This window comes from Schistocerca americana, chromosome 2 (assembly GCF_021461395.2).
Source record: "Schistocerca americana isolate TAMUIC-IGC-003095 chromosome 2, iqSchAmer2.1, whole genome shotgun sequence".
Classification (NCBI taxonomy): domain Eukaryota; kingdom Metazoa; phylum Arthropoda; class Insecta; order Orthoptera; family Acrididae; genus Schistocerca; species Schistocerca americana.
Genome location: NC_060120.1, coordinates 208,600,425 through 208,615,841, shown reverse-complemented (window position 1 = coordinate 208,615,841; position 15,417 = coordinate 208,600,425). Strand labels below are relative to the sequence as shown.

General features: G+C 40.1%; 1 protein-coding gene across 2 annotated transcripts in view; it reads left to right on the top strand.

Moving 5' to 3' along the window:
* LOC124594749 (probable multidrug resistance-associated protein lethal(2)03659) overlaps window positions 1-14,941 on the top strand; it is a 288,064-nt gene extending 273,123 nt beyond the window's left edge. For both annotated transcript variants that reach the window (XM_047133129.1, XM_047133130.1), the window contains 4 exons: window positions 1,902-2,074; window positions 3,392-3,521; window positions 10,823-10,933; window positions 14,430-14,941. In XM_047133129.1, coding sequence (XP_046989085.1) covers window positions 1,902-2,074; window positions 3,392-3,521; window positions 10,823-10,933; window positions 14,430-14,465 — 450 coding nt within the window. In that variant the 3' untranslated portion in view covers window positions 14,466-14,941. The remainder of the gene's footprint in view (window positions 1-1,901; window positions 2,075-3,391; window positions 3,522-10,822; window positions 10,934-14,429) is intronic.
* Window positions 14,942-15,417: the final 476 nt, after the last annotated feature.

The window sequence follows — 15,417 nt, the reverse complement described above, 5'->3', positions numbered from 1 at the left end:
GTGTTTTTGCTGTGTAGATATATTCTGTTTTTGCACATTCGGTAACCTTTTTTGATAACTATGATCCTGTGTTAACTTCGCGGTCTTGGGAGCAAATTTATTGTATGCAGCAGAAGTTTGTTTTTCACAATGACCATCGTTTTGTGGTAGAATATCGAATTTGTTTTTTTGAGCTATTACTGAAGAAGAAACACTATTTACGATATCTGCACACTTTACTTTACATGGACTCTGTTGTGTAGGTTCCACATTTTGCTTAATAACAGGATTTTCTTTCAGATGGTGCACAATTTGATCTTTTGTAGATAGGCCTACCGTTTTCTGGAGCACGGCAGGAGAATTTGTTACTAAAGACGACGAAATGATTGCGCTATGGTTTGCGTTACCGGTACACCCAGAATGTGTTGGAAAACTTGAAATGGCGACGGAGTCATCTGTTAACTGTGTACACTTTATTTCTGTTGAATGCACTTACGCCCTGCTCGGCAATTTTTAGTTTTCCATGATCATTTTCAAGACATTTGAGTCTATCAGCTAACACTATGTTTTCTGCCAAGGATCTGCGCACAATTTCTTGCAACGAATTAATGGTTTCAACTAGTTTTGCTTTGTCAGGATGGACTTCACATGTTACACATTTTTTGATTTGGATGATTTTTCACTGCAGGTTTTTTGCGTGGCACTAGACTTGAAGCTTTGCGAAGTACTTTTGTTGATCATTTTCTTGCTATTGATGCCGAATAACATTTGAAAATTCGAAATAACTGGAGGCACAAATTCATTAAACTTCTCAATCACCGCCATCTTGCATGTAAATGGTTATTGTGGTCTTCACATTTTTAATTGATAATTTATAATAGATCACTTGTCAAATCTCCAAACTATGTTGTCTAAATTCATTATGGATTCTCTCCCCAAGATTTGCAGTGATTCAAAGTGCAAAAGTGAGTGTGCTAAGTTGTTTTTAACATTTCTAAAATGTGCTTCTCCAATTCATAATCTCAATAATAGAGACGCTAAATTCTTTGATGTTTCCAGCCTAGTTATTTCCATATTGTGTATTACATTACTATTGGTGCAGTTACTTACACATACTATTCAGCATTCCAGAACCCCACAGCTGATTTCTCCCTGATCAGAAGAATCTCCTCTGTGTGCTTAGATTGAATAAATTAATTACTAAGTACAACTTTTTTGCATTCTTTTGGTTGGATATCATCAACTACTGGTTGGATGTACCATCAGTTCACTAAAATCTGTTTATTTAAAGGGATTTTGTAACTTGCGTATTCTAATGCCTTAGATAGGCCACTTAAAGTACCACCGGTGCTATCTTTTTAGTTGGTGCTTGTAAAATTTCGTGAGTTAACGTGTAAATCACATTAACAGTTGAGCAATTCTCCTGAAACAAAACTGTTCCTCAAAGCAAAGATTTAGGATTTGATGCCCTGATGATGGTCATAAGACTTTTTGTCACTTGACACTTACTGCTTCACTTAATGCTTCTTGCACCACTGGCAGTAATTTCTTAATGTGAAAAATACCAAGTTGCATCATGGTTTGGAGTCCATGTTAAACTGGCTGGATAAGTCATTTCAAAGGTAGAAAGAAGGAAATGTTGTACCTTCTCCGATAGGACCATGCCTAGTAAGGCAATGTGGTGTTAGACAAATCCCTGAGGTTGACGACATAATCTCTGTAGTCCCTATCTTGACTAATCAAGCAGTGTAGTGCTCTGCTTGTATTACTTTACAATGTGTAAAGTCTTCGGTTAGAATTATGTGATTTACTTCATACACAATTTCGCACTTCACTTTACAAGGGTACATTATCTAACATAATCAGAGTTAATAGTTCTTTTTCTTTTTTGCCCCATATTATATTTTTCATTTTTTTTTCAGGTAGAGCTGAAAGATGTAGTGAACGAAACACCAGCAGGCCTTAATTATCTAATAACTGAGGCTGGATCAAATTTCAGTGTTGGACAGAGGCAGCTGATATGCTTAGCCAGAGCAGTTATTCGCAAAAATAAAATACTTGTTCTTGATGAAGCTACAGCTAATGTGGATCCTGTGTAAGTTATTTTTAAAGTTACAAAGATTATAATGGATTGTGTTCTGTATTATGTAATTAACACTGTGTAATCTGTGGTAATTAAACTTTATTATTTATACAGATTTACAATGAATGCAAAATTGTATTTCATAAGTCTGTAAAGAATGCAGCTTTTGTTTTTTGTTTAATACAAAAAAACAGTAAGTTCTTGATATAGTATAGCCATTGTTGCTAGTGTTCCAAATTTTTAACTTCATGAATTGCGACCTATATAGAAAAGTGCTTGCCTATTTATTTGTTGTTAGGTGATGCATGTAACTGCTTAAGTGAAGGTTACTTTCTAATGAGAACTTTCGCTGGCTATAGTCTTTAGTGGTGTTTCAGTTTGCAGCCTTGTAAGTCTTAGGAATAAGAGACAACTAACTGCAAACTAATTCAGTTTAAGGTGTTTAAAAATATTCCTTCCTAATATTTTAATGTTACATGGTCAAGAACTGTCCACCAACACCATTGGCGCTAACACCTTGGCAAAAATGTTATGTTTTGTACTACAAAATTCGTTATATTGCTTATGGGGTTCGTAGTACACTGTGTTACACTAGCATCTCCCTCCCAGTTTTACTGTGGTGTCGTACACCTGTGTTGTATGCATCAGGCATTGCTTCATTTTGCGGTCTACTATACACATTTTGTTTGGTATAAAAATTAATATTTTTTACAGTCAAATGTTGTGACACTTGATTTCTCCTGGTGTATAAGTAGTTCAAATAACTTGCGGGAATGCAGCCATTGGGAATGCACTCAGATGATGTCTTCGACAACCACCAATATCTCAACTGTCATATTCAGGGCACAAAAGCAACGAAGCAGCTTTGTGCAAGGAAATTTAAAATTTCGGCATGTAAAGCATATGCAGAAAATAACATGCAAAAAAAAAAAAAAAAAAAAAAAAAAAAAAAAAAAAAAAAAAAAAAAAACAGTGCCACTACACAGCCAAAGAGGACAAGTATCAGAAGTTACTGATAGTGAACACAAATAATAATCAGCAGGTGAAGTAGCACTAACTCTGTCCCTCTGTTTGACCAGGGAGGGAGCAGGATTCCATGCAGAATTTAAGCAGAAACATCCATCTCAGTTTACAAGGTCACTTGATAATTTAACCTCATATGCTACTGATTCACAGGTTAATTTTTGGTTCACAAAGATTGATTCATGGAGAATAAAGGAACACTTATTCACTTGAATTCAATATGTTTGTGCATGACTAAGGTGTGACGCAGGCCCAAGAAGAAGAAAAACTCCCTGCCTCAATTCTAACAATTGCTTTCTATTGCAGGACTGATGCACTTATCCAGCAGACAGTTCGTCAGAGGTTTAGTGATTGCACTGTTCTTACAATTGCTCATAGACTACATACCATTATGGATAGTGATAAAGTCCTAGTTATGGATGGTGGCAATCTCAAGGTAAGCATGCATTTACTCACATACTGTTCAATCAATTTTCTGCTGTAACAAAAAATTTTGAGGAGTCAGTGCGACAGATTCATCTTCTATGCAATGAATAATAAGTAACTCAGGGACGTGGGCAATAAAGACAGGTTGCTTCTGGACAAGCAGCCTGTTGCTTTCGGTACCATGGCTTCCTCCATTAGGAGAAATGTAAAATATGGGTGATGTACAAAGATGTTTGTACTAATTGTATGGTTAATGGGAGACAAGGACATGAAAGTGTTTCATAGTCTTTAGCTTGAATCTTGAAATATGCTGGTACTGAGATGAGATGCTTGTGAGTGCTGGTGGAATGCGTATAATGTAGTTGATAAATAAATTTTGGAGACTGATTTGCTAGAGTGGTTCCTTTTATTAACAAGACATTGTCAGAGCCTTTAAAAAATATTAGCTTTGGTTTTAGGTATCATACTAAACTGACTTATCATGATCTCACAATGTATTGCACACTTTTAACTGTCCTTGAAGTCCATAATTACCTCTGATTGATATTGATATTGTCATGTTACCACGCTCTAGTCTAGACCCAAAAGCAGGGTCATCAGTGAAGTACAGCACTTAGCACTGAAATCATATTCATTACGAACTCCAATGTACAGGGAACAGAATACAACTGTGCTCCTGACTGGAGAGTACTACTGTTTATAAAATCAAAAATTTTAAAATATACAGACATGATACATTTAGAGAACCTTTCAGAAATTATAAATACTGAATAACAAATGTGCACAAGTGGTTGGGTTTGAACTGGTGACTAGGAGCATACCAGCCAGTGATGCTGATGGCTGTGCCACATTGCAAACGCCACAGTTCATGATATTACTTCCTCTCCTGGTGAAAAAGCCACCTGCTATTTCAGAACTTCTCATTGTAACCGACTGCAGCAGCTGCATATAGATCTTGCCTGTAGTCCTCTTTATGGCAGCACTGGTGGACACTTGTGTTTTGGTCATATTGTCACATCCTCTTCAGTATGATAAGTATCAAGGGTAGCGTCTTAAGTCACAGCTTCACATTTGTCAAGTGTCTACTCAGTTTCCTCGAAGCCTGCTTCATTGATGCGTACCTCAGAATTCTAGTAGGGCTTCATTTTTAGGACATAGATTACTTAACTGGGCTTTTGTCATCTTGGTGAATTATCATGTGCCTCCACTTCTTATTACTGCCTATACTATGCTTGTCCGTCCTCTTTTAGAATACCGCTGCACGGTGTGGGATCCTTACCAGATAGGACTGATCGTATACATCGAAAAAGTTCAAAGAAAGGCAGCATGTTTTGTATTATCGCGAAATATGGGAGAGAGTGTCACAGAAATGATACAGGATTTGGGCTGGAAATCTTTAAAAGAAAAGCATTTTTCGTTGCGATTGAATCTTCTCACAAAATTCCAATCACCAACTTTATTCTCCGAATGCAAAAATATTTTGTTGACACCCACTACATACAGAGGAATGATCACCACAATAAAATATGGGAAATCAGAGCTCGTACGGAAAGATACAGGTGTTCATTCTTCCCGCGTGCTCTACAAGATTGGAATAATGGAGAATTGTGAAGGTGGTTCGATGAACCCTCTGCAGGCACTTTAATGTGATTTGCAGAGTATCCATGTAGATGTAACCAGAAACGCTTCAAGTAGACAAACGGTCTTCTCCTTCACCAACTCGACGATCCTGTTAGACGGTGTCGACACATGCTACCTTAGCCCGGCCAGCCTCTGTATTGCCGGTGCGCACCACCAACTGTTTTCAGTGTTGTACTCCACGGACCAATCACACAAGCAAGCCAATGCTTCTGTGGACCACATGGAGCAGGATCCTCCTGCTCCTGTGCCCTGTAGTAGCGACTCTACACCACCTGTCACTCGGTGACTGCTGACTTGACAGACCTCCATCTCTTCCTCCTCATGACTGTCCTCCAATGGAAAGTTCGCAGCCTTTGGTCCCACAAAGACGATTTACGGCTGCTTTAGCATCGCAGCATCCCCTTGGACTCTGCCTTCAGGAAATGAAATTGCGCCCTCACGACTGCTTTGAGCTTTCACAATTCTTACCAACTCGTTTTGACCTTCCCGCTGAGGTCGGCATTCCGTCTCATTGGTGTGTTGAGCTGCTCATAAGGGATCCTTCCCTGCCTGACTTTCTCCTTCTGTACCATTTATGTCCCTCTGTCCTTCATTGTCACCAGGGCAGACTTCTTTCAGCTTATTGGGCAGCTACCTCCCCCATTTTTTGCTACTATGTGACTTTAATGCACATCATCCCCTCTGGGGTTCTCCCAGGACCTGTAAGAGTTGCCCTCTTTGCTGACCTTCTTAACAAACTTAATCTCTTCCGCCTTAACACTGGAGCACCCACTTTCTTTTCAGACTCCTCACACATCTGTTCTCATTTGGACCTGTCCTTTTGCGCTGCCCAGCTTGCCCATCGTCTTGAGTGGTCCGTTCTCTCTGGTACCTACTCAAGTGACCATTTCTTGTGTGCTATCTGTTTGTTGACTCCTATCCCACCTGGCTGCAGGTGCAAATGGCAGCTTAGTAAGGCTGACTGGCAGCTTTACTCCTCCCTGGCGACCTTAGAAGAAAAAGATTTTCCCTGGTTGTGATGACCTGGTGGACTACGTCACCAATGTTATCCTTGCTACTCCAGAACGTTCCATTCCTTGCACTTCCTCATTATCACATTGTGTTCTAGTCCCTTGGTGGATTGAGGCATTCCGCGATGCGATTCGCACATGGAGATGTGCTCTCTCTGTATTTTTAACCACCATCCTATGATGGCATACTGCCTTCATTATAAACAGTTGGGTGCAAAGTGTCGTCGCGTCCTTTGGGATAGCAAAAGAGCTAGCTGGCTTTCATTCACTAGTTCTTTTACCAATTCCACCTTCCTCTGTCGTGTGGGGCAACCTCTGATAGCTCTCTGGGACCAAGATCCATTCCCCAATTTCCAGCCTGACTGTAGCAGACAATGTTATTGTGGACCTCCAACACCTTGGGTCACCGTTTCGTGGAAGTTTAAAGCACTTTGCATTATCACCCTGCCTTCCGGCATTGGAAACGAGTGGAGGCGGCTCGGGCAATACCCTTGTCTTCTCTGAATCGTGTGTGCTATAATGCCACCTTCACTATGAGGTAGCTCGATGATACTCTCAATTCATCCCAATCCTCTGCCCCAGGACCGGATGCCATCCACATACAGATTTGCAGCACATTCTCTTGCGGGCAATCATTTCCTGCTTAACATACACAACTGCCTCTGGGCAGAGGGCACATTTCCCGGACGCTGGTTTGAAGCCATCATTGTACCCATACCTAAGTCCGGCAAGGACAAAAACCTTCCATCTAGCTACCACCCCATCTCTTTATCAGCTGCGTATGCAAGGTGATGGAACGTATGATTCATCCCTGGCTGGTGTGGTGGCTTGAGTCTCAACATTTACTAACGAATGCACTGTTTGGATTTAAAGCATGGTGTTCTGCAGTTGACCATCTCGTTACTTTGTGCACCCATGTCGTGAATGGTTTTCTGTGGAAATCCCAGACTGTGACAGTGTTGTTAGATTTGGAGGAGGCCTATAACACCTGCTGGACAACTGGTACTCTTTGTACATGGTGCTTCCGTGGGCGTCTGCACTTTTTCCTTCGGGCATTTTTACAAGACAGAGTTTTCAAGGTGTGTGTGGATTCTGCCTTGTCGGACACCTTTATCCAGGAAAAGTGTGCCTCAGGGTTCTGTCCTGAGTGCATCCTCTTTGCTATCACAATTAACACTGTAATGGCCTGTCTCCTGCCGGGCATCTCCGGCTCTCTTTTTGTAGATGATTTTGCCATCTATTGCAGTTCTCTGTGGACATGTCTCGCTTAGCGGTGTCTTCAATGCTGTCTTGATCACCTCTACTCCTGGAGAATCAACAATGGCTTTTGCTTTTCCCCCGACAAAACAGTCTTTATTAACTTCTGGCAAACTATGAAATTTCTGGGGCTCGTGCTCGATAGGAAACTCTTTGTCCTCTCGTGTGTCTTACCTGGCAGCCTGCTGTATGTGATCCCTTAATCTCCTAAGAGTCCTCAATGGTATTTCCTGGACTGCTGATTGAACCACCACCACTCTCCTCCATTTGTACCGGTCTCTTGCCCGTTCGAAACTCAACTACGGGTGCTTTGTTTATGCATCTGCACATCCATCCCTCATATGCTGTCTCAACACTATCCACCATCATGGCACCCGTTCGGCCACAGTGCCTTTTACACCAGCCTGGTTGAGAGTCTGTATGCTGAAGCTGCTGAACTCCCACTGTCCTACCTCCATGATTTTCTCCTCAGCAGGTATGCACACCGTTTTTCTGCCATGATGGCCACCCCTCCTTTGATGATTCCTTCGATCGTCAGTATGGGGTTTGTCCCTCTTCTCTGTCAGCTCCTGGAGTCCTCTTTCACCACTTACTACAGTGGCTTAACTTCACACTACCTGCAACTTACCCGGTGGGTGTGAATCCTTCACCACCTTGGCTTCGTGAACTTCCCATTTCCATGTTAAACTTGGCCTTAATTTGATCCTAAGGACACAACTCCAGCCTCGGTCTATCGCCTCTAGTTTCACGACCTTCACATGGAACTTCGCAATAGTACCTTTGTCTACACTGATTGCTCTCAGACTGACCATGGGGTCGGGTGAACACTCATCAGTATTTACAGCCGAGCTCTTCGCCTTGTATCAGGCCACAGAATACATCAGACGACACAACCTTTCCAATTGTGTCCTCTGCTCAGACTCACTCAGTGCTCTCCAAAGTCTATGTGCGCTGTACGCTGCTCATCCCTTAGTGTAGTGGGTCCAGGAAAACTGTCATTTGCTCAGTCTTCGTGGAGCCGGTGTCGTGTATCTGTGGGTCCCTGGTCATATCGGTCTGCCAGGAAACAACGTTGCTGACGCAGCTGCCAAAGCTGCAGTCCTCGTACCTCAGCCCACAAGTACCTATATTCCCTCCGATGAACTCTGCATTGACGTCTGTGTGGAGGTGGTGTCCCTTTGCCATTGCCAATGGTCCTCCCTTCGCGGAAATAAGCTTCGGCTTATTAAGCCTCCCCCAGCACCTTGGACAACCTCCTCTTGGCCCTCCCGCCGTGAGGAGATTATTTTAACTCTGCTGCATATTGGGCACTGCCTTTTTAGCCAATGTCATTTGCTCAGTGGCGCCACCCCGCCACTTTGTCCATATAACAAATTTTAACTGTCTGCCACTTCCTGCTGGAATGCCCTTTTTTTTATTTAACCATTTGTGTTCCAGCTTGGGTTTGCTGTCTGATTTATCAGCTGTTTTAGTGAATGACATGCGGGCTGTCGACCACGTTTTACTTTTTATCTGCCGAAGCAGTGTGGCCAAGACCATTTAATTTTTAGTTTTGGACCTCCATTTCTGCATGGTGTTTCTTAGCCATTTTTCCATTTGCCTGTTTTTAGCTGTCTTCTAGTCTGTCCATTGGGACTGATGTGTAGTCGTTAAACTCCTCTGTGTGTTCATGTTCTATAGTTTAGACTTGGGCTCGTATGACCCCAGTTGCTTTTTGTGCCCTAAAGCGATATGATATGATACGATACGATACGGTACGATAAGGTACGTTCAAAGGTGGCTTCAGTGATAGATAGTCCAACTGGGATAACTCTTCTAGTCAGCCTCACCAATCTCTATTTGCCAGAATCTTGTCCGCATATCAATAGTTAAGAAATACTTCGCCCTTTCCAAGTGGTCTAAACTGCCATCAATATGCAGCTTCGATAGACATAATTTTCCATGATTATGTTCAGTCATCATTAGTCAATACATAATTGCCATTTGCCGTCTTTCTTCCGCCAAGGACTGCAGGAGAGGGCCAAAGAATCCATAGGCTCATTGTCATTATCTGTTGTTCTGTCAGTGAGACCCTGTAAGACTTAAAATTAATTGATGGATGATTTCCAGTGTTGTTATAGTGTTTTACCATGTCCAACTTGGTCTGTCTTCCGTCAGCTCAGGATTTGAAAGCACCTGAACTTTTGCGTAGAACAAATAAACTCTTTGATGTTCTTCCGTAGTCAGGCTAGATCCTATTTGCAGTTTGAGAGATTTGTCTCCTGTGTCACCTACAGTGGTAGCTGGAGCACGACTCTTGGTCAATAACGCTAAGTGGGCGTTTGTTGGCTGGTTCATCTGCCCATATACACACAATGTCAGGAATGAGTGTGGCTGCGTATGACAATTGTTTTTGAGTCATTTTTGTCTTCTAACTGGTGTGATGTGGTCTGCCACGAATTCCTCTCCTTTGCCAACCTCCTCATCTCACAGTAGCACTTGCCACCTACGTTCTCAGTTATTTGCTGGATGTATTCCAACTTGTCTCTTACTCTACAGTTTTTGCCCTCTACAGTTCCCTCTAGTACCGTGGAAGTCATACCTTCATATCTTAACAGATGTCCTATCATGATGTCCCTTCTCCTTGTCAGTATTTTCCACACTTTCCTTTCCTCCCCGATTTCATGATCCGAGATCAGTTGGTACATTAATCTCTCCATAGCCAGTTTTGTTAAACCTAACTGTAAAACAATTTTATTTGCTTCGTAAAATGTCTCAATGCATTAACATACAACCTCAGTCACTGCAGTGAATAAAATGGTTTTCCAATTTCAGCCAAAGCAGTTTCCCTTTTTGCAGGGGCTAAGGTATGTTATGTGGCAATGGCAGTCACAATAGAGTAACATCCAGGATGGTTACACTAGAGGATTTGCAGTTCACGTAATTAAGTGGGTTGAAAATACTAAAAATTCTGCTACTGTTAGTAGAAGTTCCATTAAGTTTTAGATGGATTATCACCGTGTTGAACAGAAGATTGAGAATGTGACAGGTTGTGTAGTGGGCATAGAAGATGGCAAAAATTGTTAATGTTGTTTCACTTGAAGGTATTCACTCCACGCATACTGATGAAGATATTGTGTTCATATATCAAAAGAAACCTTGGGATGAAAGCTGGAAGATTTAAAACAGTAGTATTTATTTGTTTATTGTACTTCAGCACATTAGTAATATAATTTAAAAAATAAAATTTTGTTTGAACTTAGCCTGCAGCAATAATGTTAATAATCAAATTTCTGTAATTGTTTTTGTGTTTTGTTGGTTGTGAAAGATCGTTACTGTGTAAGCTGTTAATAAGATACGGTTTCACAGTTTTACTGTTGCCTTAAATACTTACATCCACTACTTTTCTATTGTAAATTTTCAGGAATTTGACCATCCACACATACTACTCAGTGACAACAACAGTATATTTTACAATATGGTTGAACAGACTGGAAAGGCAGCAGCAGAAGAACTGAGAGCAATAGCAGAAGAAGTAAGTTGGCAGATACATAAATGATACGTAATTTGTCCTGTTATGCACAATAATATATATGGTACACATCAAGCAGAATGTAAAGTCTTCATAAATGTAGGTGCAAGTCTGAGAACTACCAGCAACTAAGTGGTTGTTGTGTGGCATTCTTTGATATCAGTTAAAGTTGCTAAGAAAGAAAAGGTTTTGTTTAGTGTTGAGTTTAAACCACATAGTGATGTATCTCAAACAGTCTATATAGTTTATTGAATCGTTTGTGGTGAGCAGGTTAGGTGAACAATCTGATATTCGGTGTAGCTTTTAAGTTTCAAGAAAAACGAATATCAGCAGGAAAGGTGATAATTGACAAACTATAAACTGAGCTTCAATAGAAGCAGTTGTGATAGTTAAGAAAGTGCACAACTACTGAAAGTGATGTGAACCTTCAATAAAATTTGAACTAGACATGCCTTTTTAGCCACTGGGCAAGGGAGAATTGAGGATAGGTGATAAAAACCTGCAGACTGTTGCACTGTAGAACAGAAGATTCAATTTACCAGATCAGAGGACAAATATTTAAGTTTATAATAAGCAATTTTGTAAACAGTGTTTCTGGAGCCATTGTTGTCTCTTCTCATAAATCTGATACGTAAGGGCAGTAAGGTAATCATCAAACAAGTCTGTAAAATAACTAGTGACCCATCTGGCTTCACATGCGTCGTACTAACTGGACAACTTACCTGGCTATCAGTAATAACTGAAATACATAAACCCTCCTCATAAATTGGTCTGTATGTCAGTGGAAACTGTATCGGAGTCCCTACAGTAGTTTCTGAGATCAGACTTCACATACAGACAAAAAATACAGGGAGTATCAAAAAGAATTATCAGATTAAAAAAAAATAGTGACCATTAATATGTTTGTGATGTGTGTGAACAATGTACTGTTCAAAAGAACAAACTACATAGTTTTACATGGTTCCTGCTAGGTAGCAAAAGTATGCGCCCACTTCAGTTCTAGTAAAAATGGTGATGGGACAACAGAAACTGTTGTGTTTCTTGATGCAGTAATTTACCGACAGCCATATGTATTGTAGAAATTTATTTTATGAACTTCTTATGTTGGCTGTTGGTAAAGTGTTGCATCAAGAAATACATGCCAGCCATTGTCCTACCATCCATAATGGATCAGCAAAGAAAGTGTTGTGTGTTCAAAGTTTCGTGCAGTGGCAATCAGTAATAACTTTCAGACTACATATGGTGTGGATTCTGCTAAAGCACAGAGCATTAGATAATGGCATGAACAATTCAAAGAAATGGGTTGTTTGTGTAAAGGCAAATCGCCGGTTATCCCACTGTGTGCGACACAGATGTTGAATGCACCCGCCATAGTTTCACCAGGAGTTCACAGAAACCCATTCGCAGTGCTGTTAAACAGCTGAACATGCAACTGATGTCAACCTGATGTGTGTTGCTTCAATGTTTACACAAGAAACTGTACAGAATTCTGCAGCCAGCTCTCCTTGAAGGTGACAAACAACAATGTGAGGACTTCTGGAATTTCATTCTTGGCAATTTGGAGGCTGACAGTTTTCTTCCACGCTTAGTGTTCAGGGCGAGGCAACATTACATTTTAATGGAAAGGTGAACAGTTGTAAAGTGAGAATACGGGGTACAGAACAACCACATGAAGTTGTACAACATGAGGGACTCCCCAAACTATAATGTTTTTTTTGTGCAGTTTCACGAGGAAAGGTGTATGGTCCATTTTACTTTGCCGAGAACACTGTTACAGGAAGCACATATCTCGATATGCGTGAGAACTTTATTTTTCCACAGTTGAAGACGGATTCAAACTACTTCATTTATCAACAGGATGGGGGCACTGCCACACTGGCATGTGGAAGTACAGAAACTTTTGAATCTAAGGATTATTGAATGATAGATCAGTCACACTGAACCAAATGATTCAACCCTAAATTACTGTCCTCAAAGGTCACCGGACATGACTGTGTGTGATCATTTCTTGTGAGGGTTCATAAGACTCTGTTTATGTGTCTCCATTCCCAGCAACAATGAATGAACAGAGACATCGCATAACAGCAGCTGTGGAAGCTGTAACTCAAGACATGCTCACTGCAGTGTGAGAACAATTTGACTACTCCATTGACATATGCTGTGCATCTCAAGGGGGCATATTGAACACCTATGAAATGGCATGAAAAATAAATTTTTTAGTTTCCCTTCGATCAAAACACACAAAAAAATTGACATATTTATTAGTTTCAGAAATGGACATGCCAAATTGAATGACACTTTGTTGATACACCCTGCATGTGGATTTTAATTTACAACATACAAAAGTTATGTACTAGAGGATGGCCTTACAACCTGAAATCTAGGTCACACAGTAATAATAAAGTTTGTGAAACAAGGCTAAAAAGTGTTTGTTTAGTCAATACAATGGAGAATGTTTCACAAACATCCCCACAGTTCAGTCAGTTAAAATATATAAAAGCTTTGAAATTTCATTTTGTCTGTAAGTCTGACAAATCTACAGGAACCAACAGAACAACATTAACTCAGGGATAGATAGATTGGTTAATTAATTATTTATTCATTTATGTTATTCGTAGATCTTGACAAGGAGAACCTTCAGGGATTTCGAACAGGCGTTGGCGTTGGCGCCTTCACTCCTAAGAGTGGTTTGAGGCAGCTCTCCCTGTTGGTCATCCTGTGCAAGCTTTGTAACCTCTGAATAACTACTGTAACTTATACCCATTTGAACCTGCTTACCATATTCATCAATCGGCCTCCATTTACTATTGTTACCCCTGCCCCCAATAATTTGCCTCATTTGCATGCAAGGCCATATTCTAGACAACTGTGTTCAGAATAGACTTCCTAATATTTATATTTGATGGTAACAAATTTCTCTTTTTTAGAAATACTTCTTTTGCCATTGTCACTCTGAAATTATGCCATCCATACTTCAGCCATCATCAAATGTTTTGTTGGCCAGGTAGCAAAACTCGTCTACTGATTTTTAGTGGCTGATGTCATGATCTAATTTGATCAGCATTGCCTGATTTAATTAGACAACATTTCTTTAACCTTGTCTTATTTTTGTTCATGTTCATCTTTAACCTCCTGTCTGTTTCAAAAGGCAGTATGTCTGTTAAGCTGCTCTTCAAAGTCCTTTGCTGTCTCTGACAGCCAAGCATACATGAATAAGACATCTAAAGTGTAGAAATTTAATTTGTACGCTACATGAAAAGCGAAATATAAATATAGTGCTTAGTACAATTTGTTCTTACTCCAAACGGTTGTTTCATTAGTTACAGTAAAGGCCTGCTTGTTGATCTTCATGATAAATTGTTTGTAAAACCAGAATGACTAAAAATGCAAAGTATTCTGATCACACTCCTGTTGGGCTAAAATGTTGCTGCAATTTGTTTAAATTATGTACCTTTCTTATGTTTACTGTGTGATTAATTAATATTTGTCTTTCGTTCAGTCTTACAGAAGTAGAACACACAAAAAGTCATCTTGAGGATAAAAAAAGACAAGAAGTCAGAGGAAGAATACAGATGACGGTGGTGATTTCAAAGTGCTAAAGCGTGCCACTGTAATGTTTCCAGCTGCAGTGCATGGCAGGGCAGGACAGAGAAGGCAACAGTCAAAGAAATCAGCACAAGAAAAGGCAGTGAACCATCATTCACTTTCTCATTTCGTGTATCATCTCATACTATTTATTTTATTCCACATATTCTTTTAATGCATTGTCATGTTTTATATGTAGTCAGTTGAATGTTTGTATTTGTGTGAAATAAGTCATGCATGAAGACGAAGGAGATGAAAATGTTATATCTAAAGCTATATTTTAATTGCAAGACACCATTTACAGAGTGACGACTTGGTGCTAAATGATGTAAAGGAACAAATGTATACTTCCTGAGACATCCAGAGAACCTTTTTTAACTAAATGATTACTTTGTGAAAATAATAAAACATGAAATGTGAAACTCACATTCATCTACCTTATTTCTGTCGCCTCTCCCCCCTCCTTTTCCCATTGTAAAATCACTTACATTTGCTCACCGTATTGGAACATGATAGGACATTAAGTCAAGGAACCCCTGTGCTGCATTATTCAAGCTCTTCCTCCTGACAATTTTTGAGGCTCCCTTTGCAGATCCTCCATCTATTTTAGAATGAACAAAACTTTTCAAATGGATCAGCATACCACTTAAATTCTTGTTAACATAATCTAATTAAAAATATGTATAAGAGTGTGGCTTCAGTTACCTGAGACTGCAGTCGTGTGCCAGATGTTCTGCCATATTCCTCTTTCCATTACAGGAGCTGGGTATTGGTTGTTACCCTTTGATCTAAGATTTGTTGTATTTCTGTCACTATCCCTTTGCATAACCAATCAGAAGCTTCCAGTTGTCTCACTGTAATTCCTACTGGGTACATTTCGAGGATTACTAGGAAAGCAAAGC